At 51.7% G+C, this 19777-nt stretch overlaps 1 protein-coding gene across 1 annotated transcript in view; it reads right to left on the minus strand.

Annotated features, from left to right (window-relative positions):
- Positions 1-16: 16 nt before the first annotated feature.
- LOC114628596 (GRB2-related adapter protein) overlaps positions 17-19777 on the minus strand; it is a 20284-nt gene continuing 523 nt past the window's right edge. The window contains exons 2-5 of the mRNA XM_028776487.1: positions 12686-12783; positions 8333-8455; positions 2412-2580; positions 17-768 (exon numbers count right to left, since the gene is read on the minus strand). Coding sequence (XP_028632320.1) covers positions 583-768; positions 2412-2580; positions 8333-8455; positions 12686-12783 — 576 coding nt within the window. The 3' untranslated portion in view covers positions 17-582. The remainder of the gene's footprint in view (positions 769-2411; positions 2581-8332; positions 8456-12685; positions 12784-19777) is intronic.

The following is a 19777-nucleotide window of genomic DNA, read 5'->3' on the forward strand; positions in this document are numbered from 1 at the left end:
CCCTATGGCCAGACACCACCCCCTTGCACTGGATATTCAGTCAATGCTGGCCATAGTCTGGCTGTTCCTCCTGAACCTGCATAGCCAAGGCCTCCAAGCTGGGCTCTGCCTGTAGCCAACAGGAGGGGACCCACTGCATTGCTTTTGTCTCTATCAGGCCTTTTCCAACGAGATCCACCTCTCTAGAACCTCATTCCAGTGCTGGTGGGGTAAGGCCAGGAGGCCCCAAGCTATTGGGGTGGGAGGAACTTTGAACTCTTATGGAAATTGAGGTTGCCCAGGGCTAAGCCAGTTCCCAGTAACTTGCACAACCTGAAAGGCCTTTGGAGGATGGGCAGCAGGTGGCCGCTCAAGGGAAGCGCTTTCTAAGCTGGCTCTAGCCATTAGCAGTTGGTCCTCAAGTCCAACTTGGGCCTTGGGAGAGGATGGGCCTTGTCAGTGACAGGTGATGTCACAAACCCAGAGACCAATGGGAAGCAGTCAGGCTAGAAGCTTCCACTCCCATCCTGGTGGTGACCAACATTGGTCCTGGTTAGTGTGAAGAAGCTGAGCCCAGAGCATCACTCCTCTGGTCTCATGTGGTCACAAGTGTACTGGTTGCACGTAGCTCCGTGGGAAGAAGCCCAGGCGCCCGCCTGCCCGACCCCGCCACCAGTGTGGGTCCTCACGCTCCACAACTTCCACGATGTCACCTCGGCGGAGGCTGAGCTGAGATGGATCCTGTGCCGAGAAGTCAAACTGGGCCTGGGCAAAGCAAGCCCGGGATGGCTGTGGAGAAATAGAGGGCAGAATAGTCAGTGACCTTTGGAGGCAGCAACCTGTCTGTCCCCAGGAGTCCCATGGGAGGAGTGAGTTCCTGCTGGGGGGAGGGGGCATGGACCCTCTGCTGATCAGGTAGTGTGTGGAACTTAAGTCCTGGGCCTCGGATGGGATTTGGTTAGGCTTCTGATTCTCTCTGGGCCCACATACACATGGTAACTGATGCCAGGCGTGGAAGTGCTTAATGGCTTAGAAATTGCTAAGGAGAAGTTTCTGCCACAGCCCCCTCAGGCTTTCAAGAGTGGAAACCCTGCTCCTGCTCTCTGCTCTCAGGTCTGGGAGTTGTTGCATCAGCCCATTTCTAACTCTTTGGCTCCAGTGTTTTCCCGACTGCCCTTGCCAGGTACCTTCAGTGCCCAGCACAGGGCGCTCCTCTGCCTCTGCTGAGCCTGCAGAACTTCTAAACACGATAGGATCAGTGGGCTCTGCCCAGGAAGGAAGAAGCTCACCTTGCCCCCTGCCAATGGGTGACCCCAGGGCTCTGACAGAGCCAGTGCAGGGCTTTGGGAGACTGGGTCTCAGAAAGCTTTCGGCTGACCTCACCAGGCTGGGCATTGGAGCCATGCGGGCACTATTAGGGTCTCTGAAATCACAGTGTATCTCTCCTGGTAAAGCACCCATCCTATTGAATGGAGGGGAAACCGAGGCTCAGCTAAGGGTTGAAATGAGCCCCCAGGCCATATAGCAGGCTATCAGCAAAGAGGAGAAAAGCACAAGGCCTGATTGTGCAAAGTTGGCCCCCTCCCCAAGCCTTGGCTAGAGTCACACTCCCCTCCCTCTCCACAGCACTCAAGTTCAAATATGTCCAGATCTTGATTTGTCCCAGCCCCTAAGCAAAACACTGAGCTGCACTAATAACCCAGTTGGCTGGTGTCGTCATCCTAATGAGAGTGAGAGCTGCTCCCGGCTCCTTGATGAGAGGGCAGGCTGCTGCCAAATTGCTGTTATTGTGAAGAGCAGGGGTGGATGGATCTTCCTACATGCTGGGCCCAGCCCGGCCTTGTCCCTGAGGGTCACATTGCCCACATCCTGTACAAGTTCGGCTACTCCTCGGGGAGCAGAGTCCAGGAGTTCTCATGAGCTCACTCGCTCTCAGCCTTAGTTTCCTCATCTGTATAACGGGAACAGTGAAGTGCTCATACTGCAGAGTACCAGGTTCATCCCAGCAGTTGGGAGGCTGAGGTAGGAGGATCACTGTGAGATTTCAAGGCCCATCTGTTATATACATAGTGCATCTCAGGCCAGCACGAGATCCAGAGAAAGACCCTGCCTCAAAACAAAAATCCTGAAACCAAAACCTAAGTCAGAATGCATAAAGCAGCTCAGGTGTGGGACTCAGCAGATGCCCAGACATAGAGTCATTAACAAGCACTTGTTGAGCGCCTACTGCATACCCCAGACTATTTCAGTCTGTGTTGGCAAAATGGAGTTTCTGCCCTGTCCCCACCTTCTATGCTGTCCTTCCCCCCTGCCTTGCCCTGCTTGGTCCTTAACTCCTGTAGGGACCATCCTCATGTCACTTTGGCGACCTGAGCTTCTGGGGAATGCAAGGAGATGCCCCTCAGACTCGGGCCTTCTCGTCCTGTCCTTACCCTGATCAGTGGTTGCTCATCACACAGGAAGATCTGCCGCCTCTTAGCGATGGTGGTGGTTCGGTAGAAGTCGACCAGCTCGTTGAGGGAGTTGAACTTCTCCTCCCACAGGAAGTACTTCCCTGAGGCCTCTCGAAGCACTTTGAAGTGCTGCACCTGGTCGCCATAACTGGGAGGAAGACCCAATACGTCAGACCTGCCCCCACCTTTGGAGCCAGGCCCTGTTCTGGGGAGATCTGGAGTCAAAGGAGGCAAAGATCCTGGGAGCCATCCTGGCAGTAGAATATGGGATTCAGGGTATGAGTGCTAGACAAGGCCACTTCCTAGCTGTGTGTCTTCAAGAAAATCATTTAACATTTCTGAACCTCTGTTTTCGTATAGAGAGAACAATTCAGATAAGAAAGCTGAAAAACGTTCCCCCATCTTTCTTCCCTCTGCCCCCTCAGTCCTCACAGTACTCTGAGGATTGAGTCCCAAGATCTTCCTGCCCCCCCACCAAACTCTGTACCTATGAGAGACACTCAGATGTTCTGAACATTCCATGTCCTCAAGAGACTCCTATGGCTGTCACTACCTTCTGGTTTCTTGTCTTTTCTGACCTCTCTGACACCAATGGCCCCTTTCTTTTCCTTTCTTTGCTCAGCCTTTTTAACCAATGCACCAAACTGTACTAAGCCCAGTCCCCATAAACCAGACCATCCTGTGAGGGGCCTGCCTGGGCCTAGCTAACCTGTTGCACACCAGGACAGCCTGCTAGCATGTGTGAGCAGAAAGGCAGCAGCTATAAGTTCTGGGACCCCTTTTCTGTCGCAGGGTGGTTGGCCCTGCCTCCTGGCCCAATGAACAGGAGGGAAACCGTGAGTGCAGCCACAACCTGTTCAGAAATCTACAGGAAGGCTGGGTGGGGCGGCCTCTCATTAAAAATGCTCACAGGAGCTCTCCAATTGATTACTCGTGGTGACAGAGACAGTTGTCACTCCCATTGGGACAATATGTCCCAGATATTCCCAATTTGGCCTGCTCCCAGGTCTGTGCCCTCCAGAGAGACTACCCCCCTTCTGAGTTCTGTAGCCCCCACCTCGAGGCCCTCCACTGCTCAGTCTCTCCCCAGCCCCAGGGTCGGGCTGCTTCACATGGTTAACAGTGAAGATTTAGGATGAATCTGAGGCCGCTCCCTACCCAACCCAGTCTAAAGTCTGGAGAGGGCGTCACCTCACGCCTGTAACCCCAGCAGTGTTTGTAACCCCAGAGTCCAGCTTGAGGCCAGCGTGGACTACATAAATAAGCATCTCTTTGGCCTTGACCTCCCAGTAGGAAAGAATTCTCGTATTCCTACTCATGTTCAAGACCCTGATAAATACCCACCTCTGGAGAGCCAATATCACACTCACCGTTGGGGTCAGGGTTCAGCTTGGGTCACTGCATCCTGATCCAGCTTTATTGCTCACATAACTCACAAAGGCTTGCATACAGGCACCAGAATGGAGAGAGAAAGCTCCCCTGAGGGTCCAAACAAGCTCTCTTTGCCTTCAGTTTTTATCACAGAGCCGCCCTGAGTAGCCCTCACCACATACTTTGCTGAGGGCTTTTCCATGGGGGCTGTAGCCACCAGGTGACCTGGCCTCGAGCTAGCCCTACCAACAGCTACAGCCCTGCTATGCTCCTTTGGAAGGGCCCGTTTCTCCAAAAGAAGGCTTCAGTCAGAGTGCCACAAACCCTGAGACTCAGACAAAACTGCTTACGAGCTGACAGCGTACTGTTTGCAATGACTAAGTTGTAGAGGCTGAGGGTGGGCAGGGGACAGTAGGTCCACCTCGCTGGCCTCAGGTGTAGCTGCATGGAGAGGGGTCATTATGAGCAGCAGGGTGAGTGTGGCTAAAAGTACAGAGAAAGGCAGGATGGGATGGGGCAGGGCAGGCTCTGGACTCCTAAATTCTTGTTCCTCCATAAGCAGCTCAGAGCCTGAGGCTTGGAGAACTTTGCAGAGGAATGCTCTTGGATCCCATTGGAGAACTGGGGGACAGGGCATGGGGCCAGGAGTTCTAGAACTTTCCAACCTGTCAGCTGGGAAATGTTCAGGGCTGGGCAGTGTAACAGTCAAGGCTGTATGTGGCTTGGATTGTCCTTTGCCACCTGCCCATAACTGCCCCTGTTTCCCAGCTAAGGAGGGCTAGACTGTCGGGGTGGGGGGAGTCAATCCTTCTATGTCATCATCCCACACTACTCGTCAGGACCCCACCCTGCCCCCAAGCCCCAGAGTTGAGTTCTGGAGAAGAGGCAGCATGGACTGGACTCCTGGTGTCTGCAGTATGTTCTTGTACACTGTATCTTTACCAATTCCCACCTCTATGGAGGTGACTTGCCGGCACCCCTTGCTGGGCAGCATTTTGTGACCCTGACCCCAACCCCCACTGTGACTGTGCTGTGCCTGGTCCCTGCATCAGAAAACTCAAGGTCTTAGTCAGGCCAGTCTTGCTCAGCAAGTTTTTCCTGCCTAGTTGCAGTAGCAGCAACAGCTAAGAGGGGAGCCAAGGGTAGGTGGGCAGGAGCCATGCTCCCATTTTCCCAGCTGAGGCTCACAGGGACCAGGGCTGGGCACTCACTGCGCTATCCACTGGGGAACAAAGGAGAGCAGAGTCCTTACTGCAGCACACAGGGAGAACAGGGATGGCTTTGAAAGGACTGGGCACTGGGGAGACAGTTCTCTACTAGGTCTCTGCGTCTGAGAGAATGGTCCGCCTGAACACTTGAGCTCAGTAGCAAGTGTCTCACCGTCAAGTGTGGGTTTCCTTACCTGCACACTGGGATCCAGCAGCCCAGCCCTGCTCATTTTCCCCAGGTCCCACTATTTACTAATCCTTGCTCTTTATCACTGGAGCAGCACTCAGGGAACAAGGACCTTTGTCTTATTTTGTGATGGCCCCAGGGACAGGACCTGGTTCACAGTGGGTGCTTGCTGTGACCCTAGTCTGATGGAATAGACAAATGTGTGCTAACTCCAAGGCACCAGTCTGATGGTAGAGACAAGTGTGTACTAACTCTAAGGTCCCCATGGCTAGAAAGGAAGCAAGACACTTTAATTGGTGTCCATCTCCCATCAGCCATGACAGAGGGCTCTCAGGGGTCTGGATAGGGGTATGAAAGGAAAGTTAGGCAGACAGGTGCCACCCAGTGGGCTCAGGGGGGTTCAACTCTCTGAAACCTGCCCAATGAACTGGCTGTGGCTATTGGCACTGTTCAGCACCCAAGGTCCATAAAACCACCTGTGACAACTTTATGTGTCCTGGCATGGATTTGCAGGAGACCCATGGCAGGGAGGGTGGAGGGTCTCTACACTCCAGGTTGGCAGGTTGACCTCAGGATCTCAGGTGAAGAATGACCACCAAGAGAGGACCAGAGCCTGACTAAAGTCATACATCAGTCGCAAGTAAAACCAGGGGGAGACCAAAGCTCCCAGTATTCTCTACTAGTTTGTCTTCCAGAGAGCCCTGGGCGAGAGCAATGGGGCCAGAAGTGGCCTTGGAACAGGGGGCTCCCCTTCAAGTCCACCATGAGGCCATAGTTAGACAGTGTACATCCAGAGGTCTGTTCATACCAATACCTACTTCATGGGCAGAGAAGCTGAGGCTCCCAGGATAACTTGCCTGGATTTCAGGGTTAGGGAGTATCTGAGCTGGGACTCATTCCCTTTCTGGGAGTCAGTTTCAAGATCCCTGGCTCAGCCTAAGAGGAAGCAAGGGTGGAGATGGCCACCTGGTGGCTGTAAGTGTAATCGCAGTGCTGAGCTGGGGAAACTCTGGCCAGCCAGGTCTAACATGAGCGGGTGCCCCAGGACTTCTTGAGAAGGGACTGGTGGGTGTGTGCCAGGATTTCTTTGCACACTGTGCATCAGCTGAGCTCACCTACTGAAAACCTGTCCCAGCACACTGCCATCTCCCCTTCTGGTCAGGCTTGTTAACATCTAAACGGACTTCACTGTACAACCTCTGATTGGATCTTCACACATATAGTTTCCTGTGCCTGGCACTCCCAGACCCCAGCAGAGCTCCCACACATGCTAAGGCCTGGCTCTGCTGCCCCTTCTCCTCTAAGAGTATGTCTTCTGTTTGTGGACTTCCTTGGGTCTATGTGTATTCCATCATGCTTCCTGGCTTCTGCCCTTCTGCCCTGTCCCAGGGTGGCTAGCCAGGGCCACCCTTCAAGAGCTGCCAAGGCAGCCTGGGTCTGTGGGGAGCTCAAGAGGAGTGTGATGGGACAGGTTTCGCTCTGCTCCTACTCCAGGCCTGATCTGTGCTGGGTGCCCCAGCACTAGCTGTGTGGGCTAGGTGATCTTGGAACTTCGGGGAAGCTTCCAGGAGTTACTGAGACTGGGCTATCCTCCTAGTGGCTCATCCCTAGAAGTCACTTCTTGCTGTGACCTGTAGGGAGTTAAGGGGCAGGGATGTCCAGGCCAGACTCTGGTACAGAACCTTCCTGTACATGCAGTGCCAGATGAGCAAGAAAGGTGGAGAAGGTGTGGGGGACCCTCCTGGAGTAGCCAATGGCTACTGCATGGTTAGGGTGGCTGCCAAGCGACTGCAGGAGACAGAACATGTGATGATGCATCGGGCTGTAGCCTTAGAGCAGTAGCCCCACCCTGGTGTGGGCCTTGCAGCACCACAGGCAATCAGAGCAGAAGGGAGGGTCAGTAGTCTGCAGGAGCCGCAGGGTCTTCACACACGGCCCTGATCCTTGGAATGCCTGTGGTGGAAAGCCGCTGGCCAGAGGTCAAGCCTGGCCTGAGAGCAAGCATTCTTGAAGAGCCATAGATAGGCCACACCTTCCTTTGTCCCTTTAGCACAGTAGCATGTTGCATTCCACTACTCCAGGCACAGTCAGGCAACAGAGTCCCATCAGGCCGTGAGCCCACTTGCTTCCTCCTGCCGCCTCCCCAACAAAAGTCCCTCCTCCTCGCAGCCAGCAAGGGTTGGGGGGGCTGCTATGGATGGAACTTCCTCACCCCCTTCTCTAACCCTCATGGCTCCCTATTGCTCTGAGAGAAAACCCAAGCTGTGTACCAGTCCTCTGCCCTGTGCACCCCCCCCCTCTCCAAGTGTGAGCCAGGCAGTCCCGATGCCTTGTTTCCTACTGCTCCCACCACATGGCTTTGGGGTTCTTGTACAAAACATCCAGGACATCCCACCCTGGGGCTTTTCACTGCAGCTCCCTCTGCCTAGAAGTCTCCCCTGCACCAGGCAGAAGATTCCCTCCCAGCTCAGAGACCCTTCTCTGATAACTCCCTCACCTCCCATGAATGTGTTTCTTTGTTTTCTGTCTCCACAATACAGCCATTTCTGTCCTCTTTAGTGTTGTTTCCCAGCTACAAGCCAGCCTGGCTTAACTTAGAAGTCAATAACCCATCAGGGTTGGCAGCGAGGGGCTGACCCAGCTTCCCTCAGTCCCTTCTGCTTTACCAGACTGAGGAGCCACCATGTTCATCTTAGTAAGCCGGCACATGGTCCCCAGTCCAGCATCCCTGCTTTGGCTTTGTTGCCAGGCACTATCTTATAAGGTATGAGTTCCTCCCTATGGAGTAAATACAGCATTTTGCTTTAGGTCTACTGACTCATTCTTCCAATGACCTATTTTATCTATGAGGAAACAGGCTCAGCAGGGTTAAGTCACTGGTCCTGTGCCACACAGCCACAAAGTGACAGCATCAGAATTAGAAGTACCTGGCCTCAGAGTCTGTTCTGTCAACAACATTGTCAAATGGGACCTGTCGGCAGAACTTTCTGGACACCAGCCTAGGGCTCCATTGGGGATCCTCCCCCCTCTAACCAAGAAACCTCCAAGCTTGCTTACTGAGTCCTTTATCCAGTCAGTAGCCCTGTCAGACTTCCCCCTGCCCCCGCACCCACCCGCTCCACCCTGGAGCTCACTTCACAGAGACTGAGAACTCGCCAGGGGAACTCTCGCTCTCTCGGATCAGGAAGGCTCCGAGGTGGTTACGCTTCATCAGAGTCTCTTCAGCCAGCTGTCGAGAAATCCTGCCCGAGTACCACCTGTGGGGAGAGGGGACAATGTCTGCAGGTATCCGTTAGGTCCATGGCAGGGCTGGCCCTCATTCCCTCCTCAATGGTATCATTGTGACCATTTTACACATGGGAAAATTGAGAAACAGGGAAGAGAATTAAGGTCACATAGGAGAGGCAAACCAGAGCTGAGGCAACCAGTCCCTGCTGTTTCTTACCAGGCCAGGCAAACCCACACCCAAGATAAAAAAAAAACAGAGTCAGGCGCTCCACCAGCTGGCACGCCTCAGTCTGACTTGTAGAGGAAGATTATCTTTCTTTTTTTTTTAAGATTTATTTGTATTATTTTTTTTAATTATGTGTATTACATGCAGGGGGTGGGGTACATGCACATGAGTCCAGAAGAGGGTGTCAGGTCTCCTAGAGTTGGACTTACGGGTGGTTGTGAGATGCCTGATGTAGGTACTAGGAACCAAGCATGGGTCCCCTGCAAGAGCAGTATGCACTCTCAAATTATTTGTTTATTTCCGTGTGGACACATGCATGTTCAGGAATGTACATACTACATATATGTAGGCCAGAGGACACTATGTCAGTTCTCCTCTTCCACCGTTCAAGTCCTGGGGCCTGAAATCAAGTCACTGGGCTGGGCAAGAAGTGCCTTTAACCACTGAGCCATCTCACTGGGGTTTTAAAAGTTAAAAAGTTAAAAATTGTGCTAGGGTGTGAGTCCATAGAGCGCTAGCCTAGCATGTGCGAGGCTCTATGCTCGTCCTCGGCACCACAAATAAGTAAGGATGACATCAATGATAGTGGCCCTCCTTCCCTGTGCCCCTCCCAAGTAGAAGCAGACTTGGTACAGAACTGTACCTGCTAAGTCTTGGACTCTTGCAAGGCAGGAGCAGCCTCTCCTGGGGTCCTTCCTGTCTGCTGGCCTAGCCAGCTTCTGCAGCAAGGCCTTGAGGGCTTTTCCAGCCAGCCACTCTCAGCTTACTGACCCTAGGGCATTTGAGCTCCTAGGGTAGAGTGCTGGACCCAGAGGGGATTCTCTGGGAAGTGGGGGGACCTCAGGAACTGGAAACTGCCTGCCATGCCTGGGCATAACTCCAAAATCCACACATTGGAACTTGGTCTCAGTGGTGGCTATCTTTTGGTTGTCAACTTGACTACATCTGGACTTCACTAAAACCCCCAAATAGAGGGCACACCTGTGAGGGATTTTTGCTTAATTTGAAGTGGGAAGATCTACTTCTGATCTGAGTCTCTGAGGTAGAAAGACACACTTTTTTAAAAAAAGAATATATTTTTTAAAAGATTTACTTGCTGGGCGGTGGTGGCGCATACCTTTAATTCCAGCACTTGGGAGGCAGAGGCAGGCGGATTTCTGAATTCGAGAGTTCGAGGCTAGCCTGGTCTACAGAGTGAGTTCCAGGACAGCCAGGGCTACACAGAGAAACCCTGTCTCAAAAACAAAACAAAAACATAAACAAAAAAAACAAAAAAAAAAACACAAAAAAAGATTAACTTATTTTTATTTTATGTATATGAGTGCCCTGACTTCTTGAATACAAGAAGAGGGCAGTGGGTTTCATTACAGATGGTTGTGAGCCACCATGTGGTTACTGAGATTTGAACTCAGGACCTCTGGAAGAGCAGCCCATGCTCTTAACCACTGAGCCATCTCTCCAGCCTGGAAGACATGCTTTTAATCCAGATCTTTGGAACGAGGATAGCCCACCTCTAATCTGGGCCATACCTACTGAAAGCCTATGTAAAGATATGGAGGGAGAAAGTCTTTGCTCTCTCCCTGCCTACCATTGACTTGCTAGCAAGTCCATTCCTTCACTGGAAGTCCATACTTCTATTACAACCAACTTCAGGATTCCAGTGTGCACTGAATCAGCTGAGACGTCTAGCTCTGTGGACTGAGCAACTACTGGGTTCTTGGACTTTCTGTTCATAGCCAGCCATTGTTAGATTAACTGGAAGAGAGGGGGAGGGAGGGAGAACTCTAATACAGTCTCTACAGCAGATCTATAGCAGAGGTGAGAGGTGGGACCACTGGGTGACAGTGACAGGATCATGGGGGGATGGGTCTAGTAGGCTGTGAGTTACAGAAGAAGGGTCACCTACTTGAAGGACAGTTGAAGGAAGTTCTAAATCTCAGTTCTCACCACTCCATGTTTGACTATACGTTGACTAATGTTGCTTCTTGAACTGGGGTGGAAACTGAAACCCAGGGAGGACTGGGGTCTCCCGAGAGGCTGCTTAGCAAGTCTGAGGTTCACCCACACACAGCTGCTCACAGGCTTTCTGTCCCTCTCTGGTGGCTCATGAAGGGCCTCCACCACCAGCTGCAACCCCAGTCTACTTCTTGCAGGCTAAGTGATCCTGGACAAGCCACCCAGGCTCTCTGAGCCTCTGCTGGTCAATAAGGTGATGGGTTTTGTTGTTTGTGTGTTCATTTGTTTGTTTGTTTGTTTCTGAGACAGGATTTCTCTGTGTAGCCTTGGCAGTCCTGGAACTCGCTCTGTATACTGGGCTGGCCTCAAACTCAAAGATCCATCTGCCTCTATCTCCCACGTGCTGGGATTAAAGGTGTGTACCACCACCACCCAGCCTATAAGATGATGTTAATAGTTCCCACCTAGGCGGGCAGTGGGCAGCTATAGGAACAGCAGAAGGTGTTTCTGCCAGCCGCTTTCATAACATGCTTCATACCCCACCTCCCACACATCCCTGGACCTGTTTCTGTCATCCCTGGTAAACTTCTATTTGAACCTTCAGGCCCAGGGACCTATGTTTTTCCTGAGGAGCCCTCCCTGCCCCTACAATCACTTCACTACTTTTCAACTCCACTGAGAATACAGGGTCTGCATCACCTGGTCCAGAGGCTGAGAATATCCTGGGGCTCAGGGTAGGCCTGGCATAGACAGAAGCCTTCTAGGACTACAGCCTCCTCTCTCCCCACCACCACATTCAGAGCCTTTACACCCAAGACAGGATGACCCTCACATCTGTTTTGGGCCAGGGTAGGGCCTAAGATGACCAAACCAGTTACTCAGCAGGCCCTTCAGGATCTGGTGAGGACCTGATCATGACCCTGCTTGGTCCAAGGACAGGCAGGTGGTCAGGCCTGCCTTCCAGACACCAGGGACTTGAGTTCCTTGACTCTTGATGAACCCTCCTTTGTCTTGGGCCCCATGACAGCCTGACTGAGGACTGCAGCCCTTGTAATCCCTCTCCTGGCCCCAGGTCAGGTCTGTTAGCAATTCAGACCCTACAGCCTTCCGACCTTTGCCTTAAGCCCTCCCTGTGACCACCCAGGCCTGAGCTCCTGCATGCCCCAGACTTTCGCCTGGCTAGCACCCAGGTAGCACGCTATGCTTCTTTCTCTTCATGTGTGTCCTCCTTGTCCTGTCTCTGGGTGAGGGTGTGCCATGCAGGAAAGCCAGCAGAGTGGTTAGGGATGAGGACCCGGCATAGGGCTATGTCTAGCAGAGGAAGCCAGAGGTGGCAATGAGGTGGCAGCAGCTTTAGAAAAAAGACAAAGAGGAAATACCCTCGGGGCTCCACCCTGTACCTCCTTCCCTTCCACCCAGCCATACAGCACAGCTCCCCCATGCTGACTGAGCTCCCCCCTCCACCCAGCACCCACATGGCTCTCTGCTCCCTTGTCTCAGCTCCTGAAGCTCTTCTTGCCTGTCCCCTGTACTAAAGGTTCTGTTCATCACTTTCCTTACCTTGTTCTGGCTTATTCCCTCTTTCCACCTTCCCCCACAAATACTGAAAGTCATTTCCTTGTCTATACAGCCAACTCCTCAGCATCCCTCAGCATCTCACTCATTGTCACCTTTCCTGAAAGGCACCCTGAAGCTGCCTGCCTTTCTACACACACTTTCTGTGCCCTGTGTATCCAACCATTCTGATCCCCTGTCCCTGTGTCTGGCTTTCTGGAACCAGATCAATGACCCAGATGCCATTTAAGGTATATTGAGTTGGTGTTCAAGGATCATTTAGCTGCCCAGACATTCTGAGATCAATACTGGATACCATCTGCTAAGAGCCTGACCTAGGTCCCAGGCCTGAAACATCTGGCCCAAACTGGACTTCTAGCCTATCCAAGTCCCAGGCCAGTCAGCCAGTGCTCATCTTCTTGGAGTGTGTTGTACCCAGGGCCATCCCAAGCAGCTTGGCTCTGGCAAGGCAAGGTGGGGTCGCATAGCCTCCAGGTGGATGGTGGCAGTGGTGACTACTCACGGGTGTGGCTTTACACGAATGTAGTTCTTGGGAACAAAACCTTCAGCTCCTCGGAGCTCGGCCTTGTACCAGTTCTGGTCATCTTCCATGTTCAGGATCTGTGAGAAGGAGCAATATGTTTACTCGGCTGCCTGCTGAGGTCCTGCTGCCTGCTGCAGCTCCCAGGCCTCTCCCAGAGGACAGAGCCCTGGATGAGGACCTATTGCATCTCACAGGCCACGCCTGCCTAGTGGCAGGTGGACATCTACAGGAGGCCTGTGCCTCCTGGTGAGACAGCTGAACCTGGGCAGGTTTGGGGTTAGGGCATGGCCTTTACATTCTTCCATCCAGACCCCCAGGGGTCTCAGGGACAGGGAGTAGACCTGTGCTCCTTGGTTCTTGAATGAGCTGTGTTCTCAGGAGCCCAGAACAGCCACTCAACGACCATTGAGATATGATATGAAGTTGGAGGCTCCCAGATGGGTCAGAGAACTCCAGTAGGTGGCTACCTCGGGTCACATGTATTTAGTGTTTGGGATGACAGTGAAGCTTGGAAATAGGGAAGCAAACAAAAGATCCCATGTTCGGATGAAACCAGTTTTCAGATTTAGGCCCAGATGCTTGGGCCCCACAGATACCCTTCAAGTCTATGTCCCTGTCACCCCAGGTGAACTAGCCAGAACTTGGTAGAAAGTCACTGGGTGAACCACTGAAGGGTGGGAAGCAGGCCTAGGAAGGGGATAGCACCTTCCATCCTGTGGGTACATTTGCCCTGTGTCACTTCAGTTCTCAAGTAAGCTGAAGAAGCTGACATCACCAAGTGCTGTTTCCAGGACAGGCTTAGAGAAGGAGTGGGCCTGGCCAGGGCGGCACAGCATACACAGCCCCTGCAGTTGGTATGGAGCTTTGGCAATGCTCCCCTCTGCACCAGGGCAACAGAAATGGGGAAATTGATATGTCCACATGTCTGCAAGTGAGATGGAACCCAGTCCTGAGCCCTCGCCCCCAGGAGGCACTGAAGCCAGGCTGAGCCCTTCCTTCCTTCCTGAAGAAGGTCAGCAGGGCAGGACAGGAGGAAGTAGATAGCTGGAGAGACAGAAGCGGGTAGCTGGCTCAGAACCACTTTCACTCTAAATGAGACAAAATTTCCCGGATGTGGCCACAGCTTGAGAAGGAAATCCTAGCCAGTGCTCTTGACCTACTTCCGTTGTCTCCAGGGATTTGGCTCCAGCACTAGCTGGAGCCCTGCACTAGCTTCAGACTTTAGCTTGTCTGTTAATGGGCATAGCTGTGGGCAACCATGGAAGGTCTCATGCTATAGTTCCCATGAGGCCACTGTGCCCTAAACCCTGGCCATGTGCTGTTCTGCCTCCATCCATGTCCTTGTGCAGACCAGGGATGCTTCTATGCTTACCTCAATGAATTCTTACTGTGGATGGGGCCCCGGACCTTTGGAGCTGTGGAACACCCCCCTCCAGAGAACATACTTCAGGTTAGTACTGCATTCTAGATCAAGGTCAGAGCCTGTCTGTCCCACCACTGGCCCTGCTTGCTGCTGGCCTACCTACTGCCCCCAGATGGAGTCACTGACAGCTTTACTAAGCACCTACTGGGTGCAGACAATAAAAGGAGTCCTGGAGGTGCCATGAGTGATAGGAGCCTGTCCCCAGGGATGCCTTAAAGAAGCTAAGAGATAAATAGCAGCTTCATACAGCGAGGAGTGTCATGTCAGGGAGCCTCTGTCTGGACAAGGAGCTGCCAGAGGGGCACACAGAGTCTCACACACACACAGGAGATACCCCAGTTTACAGGACAGGACCAGCTAGTTTGGTGGCCCATGCCTGTCACCCCAGCACTTATAAGGCTGGAACAGGATTTTGGGGTTCCAGGTCTGTTTGGACTACATGGTTAGGTCCTGTTTGTGGTTCTCCACCCTTCACTAGCAAAAGGAAAAGAAAAAAAAATCAACCATGAAAAGATAGGGGGCTGCCAGGCAGTGGTGGCGCACGCCTTTAATCCCAGCACTTGGGAGGCAGAGGCAGGTGGATTTCTGAGTTCGAGGCCAGCCTGCTCTACAGAGTGAGTTCCAGGACAGCCAGAGCTATACAGAGAAACCCTGTCTTGAAAAACCAAAAAAAAAAAAAAAAAAGAAAGAAAGAAAAAAAAAGAAAGAAAGAAAGAAAGATAGGGGGATAGTGTCTAAGGTAGAAGGAAAAGGGGGACAATCAGGGCAGAGGCTCTGAGATGGACCCAACTTTGGCCCCTTGAAAAAAGGCCATGGGTCCGAGGAGCACTGCACTAGCTCCATGACCAGAGGGGAGGGGAAGGGAGAGATACTCAGATTCCAGGCAGGAGTCCAGAGCTGGAAGGATTCAGGGGTAGGCTGCTAGGGAGATCTGCCATCAGCTTCCCAGGGAGATATCAGTCTGAGTCCCTGGGGCTAATCATAGAGAGATTGTGAGAGATTTTGTGTGTGTGTGTGTGTGTGTGTGTGTGTGAGAGAGAGAGAGAGAGAGAGAGAGAGAGAGAGAGAGAGAGAGAGAGAGAACAGCACCATGTTTATTCTCTAAATAACAATGGCTTCTGTCTACCTAGAAGGACCTGCCTGCCAAAGAGGGCCTTCATATTTCTGGGCCACATGTCCTGAGAAAGGCTGTGGTCTGGGGGTTTCCACTTACATTTTCTGAGCAGCACCTGGAGAGGAAGTTGTGTCCCACCTGCAAGTTGGCACCACTTGGTGTGACATAGTAACACCCACCAGAGCCCAATGGGGGAGAGGCTGGACGCCAGCACACAGGGTAGCCCTGGCCAGAGAGGAAGGGAGCTGCAGCACACAGGGCTCTAATGTTTCTAAGCTACCGACACCAGGAAGAGGCTATAGTGAGGTAGGGAAGCATTCTGGGGTCAAATTCAAAACGATGCCAAAAATCTCAGAATGAAGATAGTGAGTAAAATTTAACGTAATATGTTAACAAATTGAAATGCATTTGGAAGTGTGGATGGGTGCTGGTCAGTACTAATACATCAACCCAGTTCATCATGACCATGGCTAGCAGCTGGCAGCAGACTGCAACAGTGGGGACATCCCCTTTTATCTGTGCAGTTTCCCTGCCAGTCTGAAACAGGTCTAAAGCATAGCCAGTTAAAATCAACACAGAAGGGGTTGCAGGAGCAGGCAGTGCAGGGACCGTGAAGTGGGACCTAGAGGGAGAGCGTTCGCCCAGAATGCACAAGGTCCTGAGTTCATCCCTAACACTGCAAGAAAAAGGGGCAGGGCTGCAGTGCATGAGCCTCTATTCCAGCACTGAGGAGGTGAGGCAGGAGGATTACTGCAGGTTTGAAGCTAGCCTGGCTAGTGAATTCAAGGACAGCCTGGACTTCACAAGGAAACTTTGTCTCAAAAAACAAGAAAGAGGGCCAGGGAGATGGCTCAACAATTAAAGGTACTTGCTGCCAATCGTGATGACCTGGGTTTGATTCCTGGGATCCACATGGTGGCAGGGGAAAACTAAGTTCTACAAGTTGTTCTCTGGCCTCTACAAGTGTACTGTGGCATCTGTGTGCATGCGCATGCATGTACACACACACACACACACACACACACACACACACACATATATATACACACACACACACACACACACACACACACACACCCCACACACAAATAATTATAATTTTACAAAAAGAAAGAAACATGCAACTAAACAAAAAGAATGTGATTTTGCACTTGAACAGTCCTGACCGTTCTGCATGCTCAGGTGCTCTGGGTTGGAGAGAATGGGCTTCGGCCCCACCCAGCTGGTGCTGATCCTTCCACAGAGTGGTAAGGCTACCTACTCAGCCTCCTCGGGACAGTGATCATGGCTGTTCCACCACACCTACTCAGGTTCACTTCTGTATCTAATTTGTGCTGTGTGCACACCAGAACGCCAGCTGCCTGGAGGTGGCAATCCTGTCTCCCTGGCTGTTTGCTTTCTCATGATTAGCTGGAGTCTAGACCTGCATTTAGGACCTGCTGCCAGATACTTCAGAGTCCTGGCTGGTGCAAGAAAGGTGCCTGTCTGGTTATAAAGGGAGTTTCTGGGCCATATAACAGATTATTTTTCATTTATTCATTTTGAGACAGGATTTTCAATGCTGTCTAGCAATTGCTTCAACATCAGGGATGCCATCTGGACTACAGGGACATGCCATCTGGCCTAGTGCAAAAAAAAAAAATGTTTTTCTTCAAGACACAATTTCTCTATGTGTAGTCCTGACTGTCATGGAACTTGCTCTGTAGACCAGGCTGGCCTCAGACTCACAGAGATCTGCCTGCCCCTGCCTCCCAAGTGCTAAGATTAAAGGCATGCACCACCACCACCTGAGTTCTAGTGCAAAAATTTAAAGCTTTTTATACACACACACACATACACAGACACACACAAAAATAAGTATAATTTTACAGAAAGAACGAAACATGCAAATAAACAAAAAGAATGTGATTTTGCACTTGGACAGCCCTGACCATTCTGCATGCTCAGGTGCTCTGAGATGGAGAGGATGGGCTTCAGCCCCACCCCCACCCAGCTGGTGCTGGGTATTCATCTAGATCAGTGGTCCTCAACTTGTAGACTGTAACCCCTTTGGGGGTCGAACCACCCTTTTACAGGGTCACCTAAGACCATTGGAAAACACAGATATTTACATAGTAGTTCACAAAAGTATCAATATTACAGTTATGAAGTAGCAACGAAAATAATGTATGGTTGGGGGTCACCACAACATGGGGAACTGTATTAAAGGGTCACAGCCTTAGGAAGGTTGAGAACCACTGCCCTAGATCATTACGTCACTTCACCTGTCTGCCACCCCAACAAGGAAGCACAAACCTCTCAGTGCTCTCAGTAACCTTGGAGGTTTGTTCTTTTGTTTTTTTGTTCGTTTTTTGTTTTGTTTGTTTGTTTGTTTTCAAAAGCAAGTCGTTCTTAAAGTGGTGCTGGGCACGGTGGTGAACACAGTTGGTTACAGCACCAGAGAGGGAGAGGCAGAAGCAGAGGCAGAGGCCAGCCATGGCTACATAGCGAGATTCTGTCTCAAAATAATAAATTAATTAAAATAAAATACAGTGAAATCACACAGTGTGGGCAGTGACCTGCTCACATTGTCTCTAGCAAGTTTTTGTTTATGTGCCTTGTCTGTTTAAAGCCAGGCATAGTGGCAAGTGGCTTTAATCCCAGCACCTGGGAGGCAGGGGCAGGCAGATCTCTGAGTTCCAGGCCAGCCTGGTCTACATAGTGAGTTCCAGGACAGCCAGGGCTACACAGAGAAACCCTGTCTCGAAAACAAACAAACAAAACAAAACAAAGAGCTCTTTACATATTATTGTCATTTAGGTTAAGAAATTTGTCTTGGTCTGAGCTACTTCTGTGTCTCTCCTCCTCACTCAACAGTCCCAGACTCCTTTCTTCCCTCTCACACTTCAAACTCTTCAAACAGGTCAAGGTCCTGCTTTGAGGAGAATTCAGGAGACCTGTTTCTGGACTCAGTGCTCCCTCTCCCCAGGCTCTGGGCTGAGTGCTCCCTCTCCCCCAGGCTCTGGGCTGGATGCTCCCTCTCCCACAGGCTCTGGGCTGGGTGCTTCCTCTCCCCCAGGCTCTGGGCTGGGTGCTCCCTCTCCCACAGGCTCTGGGCTGGGTGCTCCCTCTCCCACAGGCTCTTTGCACTGACAGCTCTTTCAGTCCCCAGGTTTCCACACCTCTTTTGAGAAGTTCCTCCAACTTCCTCACCTGCAAGCAGCTATTCCAACCCTCAGCCTCCCGCCTTGCTTCCCATGCCCTTGCACGAAGCTTGGCTAAGCCTGGTGCTTGTCAAACAGTGAAGGGGGAAGCTGCTCCATAAGGGCTGCTCTCCTTCCACTCCCTCACTGAAAGCCAACTGTGCAAGCTGCTCCCACCTGTGCTTTCAGGTCCCCATTCTAATGACTTCTGATGCATAGATAAACTCCCTCCTCTTTCTCAGTAGGCTCTTAGCAAAGTGATTCCCTGCTTGTTAGAAGCCTGTGAAGGAGGAGGCTATCACTCTGCACAGTAGGTACCCCAGGGATGGCACAGTCCCTCTGAGCCCAGGCCAGAATCTTCTACACAGCATCCCTACTTCTTGTGGGTCAGCTACCCTCCAACCTCAACTGTGTGTGAAAGATATACCTCATGCTGGTCTCCAGAGTAGCTGAGGCCTCTGAACTAAACTTGGATCTGGACAGTCTCCAACCGGAAGCTTTTCTGAGGCCAAACTGGTTGAGCGTACACAGGACCCAGAGCCAACAGCTTAGGTAGACACAGGTGCTAGCACCTTAGCTTGAAGAAGGGAGTGCACAAAGTTATGTGGCTGCTTTAGAACCCTAGCTTAGAGCTTTAGACTCCCAGGGGACTGAACAAAGAAAGGCCCTAGAGTTAAAGCAATGGAGGTTGGTTCATGCTGCACTACACACATACAGACACCTTCCTGAGTCTCGCTCACTGCAGCCAGGCAGTGGTCTTCCACACCCAAGAGCTCCACACTGAACCTGGGACCCATGCACAGGATGGCTCTAAGGAGTCTGTCTTCATTCGTGAATCTTGGGGCCAGGGCTCAGGGTGGTAGCCACCTAGCCCTGTGCCTGTTGCTCCCTCCAGGTGGTCACAAGAGGGGCAGTGAAGGGCACAGAATGGGCTGTTAGCTTTCCAGTACCCATGATTCAGTATGGCCACTCTCCAAATCTTTATTGCTGCCCCTCTGCTCTCCTGTCATACGCAAACTTCTAAGTAGGACATCCCAGGTAGAGATTTCACACACTCGTGTGTCTAATGACTTGGAAGGCCACCACTGCGATTCAGAGCGGCCCAGGTGAGAGCAAATGAAGTATATCATTCTATTTCCCCTTTCCCCTCAATGCAGCTTAATACCAGCTATTTTAGCCCAATTAGGTTAGGATGTCTGCTTATTTTAGACTCTCTCTCTAACACAAACACACACACACACACACACACACTCTGTCTCTCTCTCTCACACACACACGCATGATCTCTGCCCCGCTGTCTCACTGTCTCTCTCTCTCTCTCTCTCTCTCTCTCTCTCTCTCTCTCTCTCTCT

Source organism: Grammomys surdaster, unplaced genomic scaffold (assembly GCF_004785775.1).
Source record: "Grammomys surdaster isolate TR1022 unplaced genomic scaffold, NIH_TR_1.0 270, whole genome shotgun sequence".
Lineage (NCBI taxonomy): Eukaryota > Metazoa > Chordata > Mammalia > Rodentia > Muridae > Grammomys > Grammomys surdaster.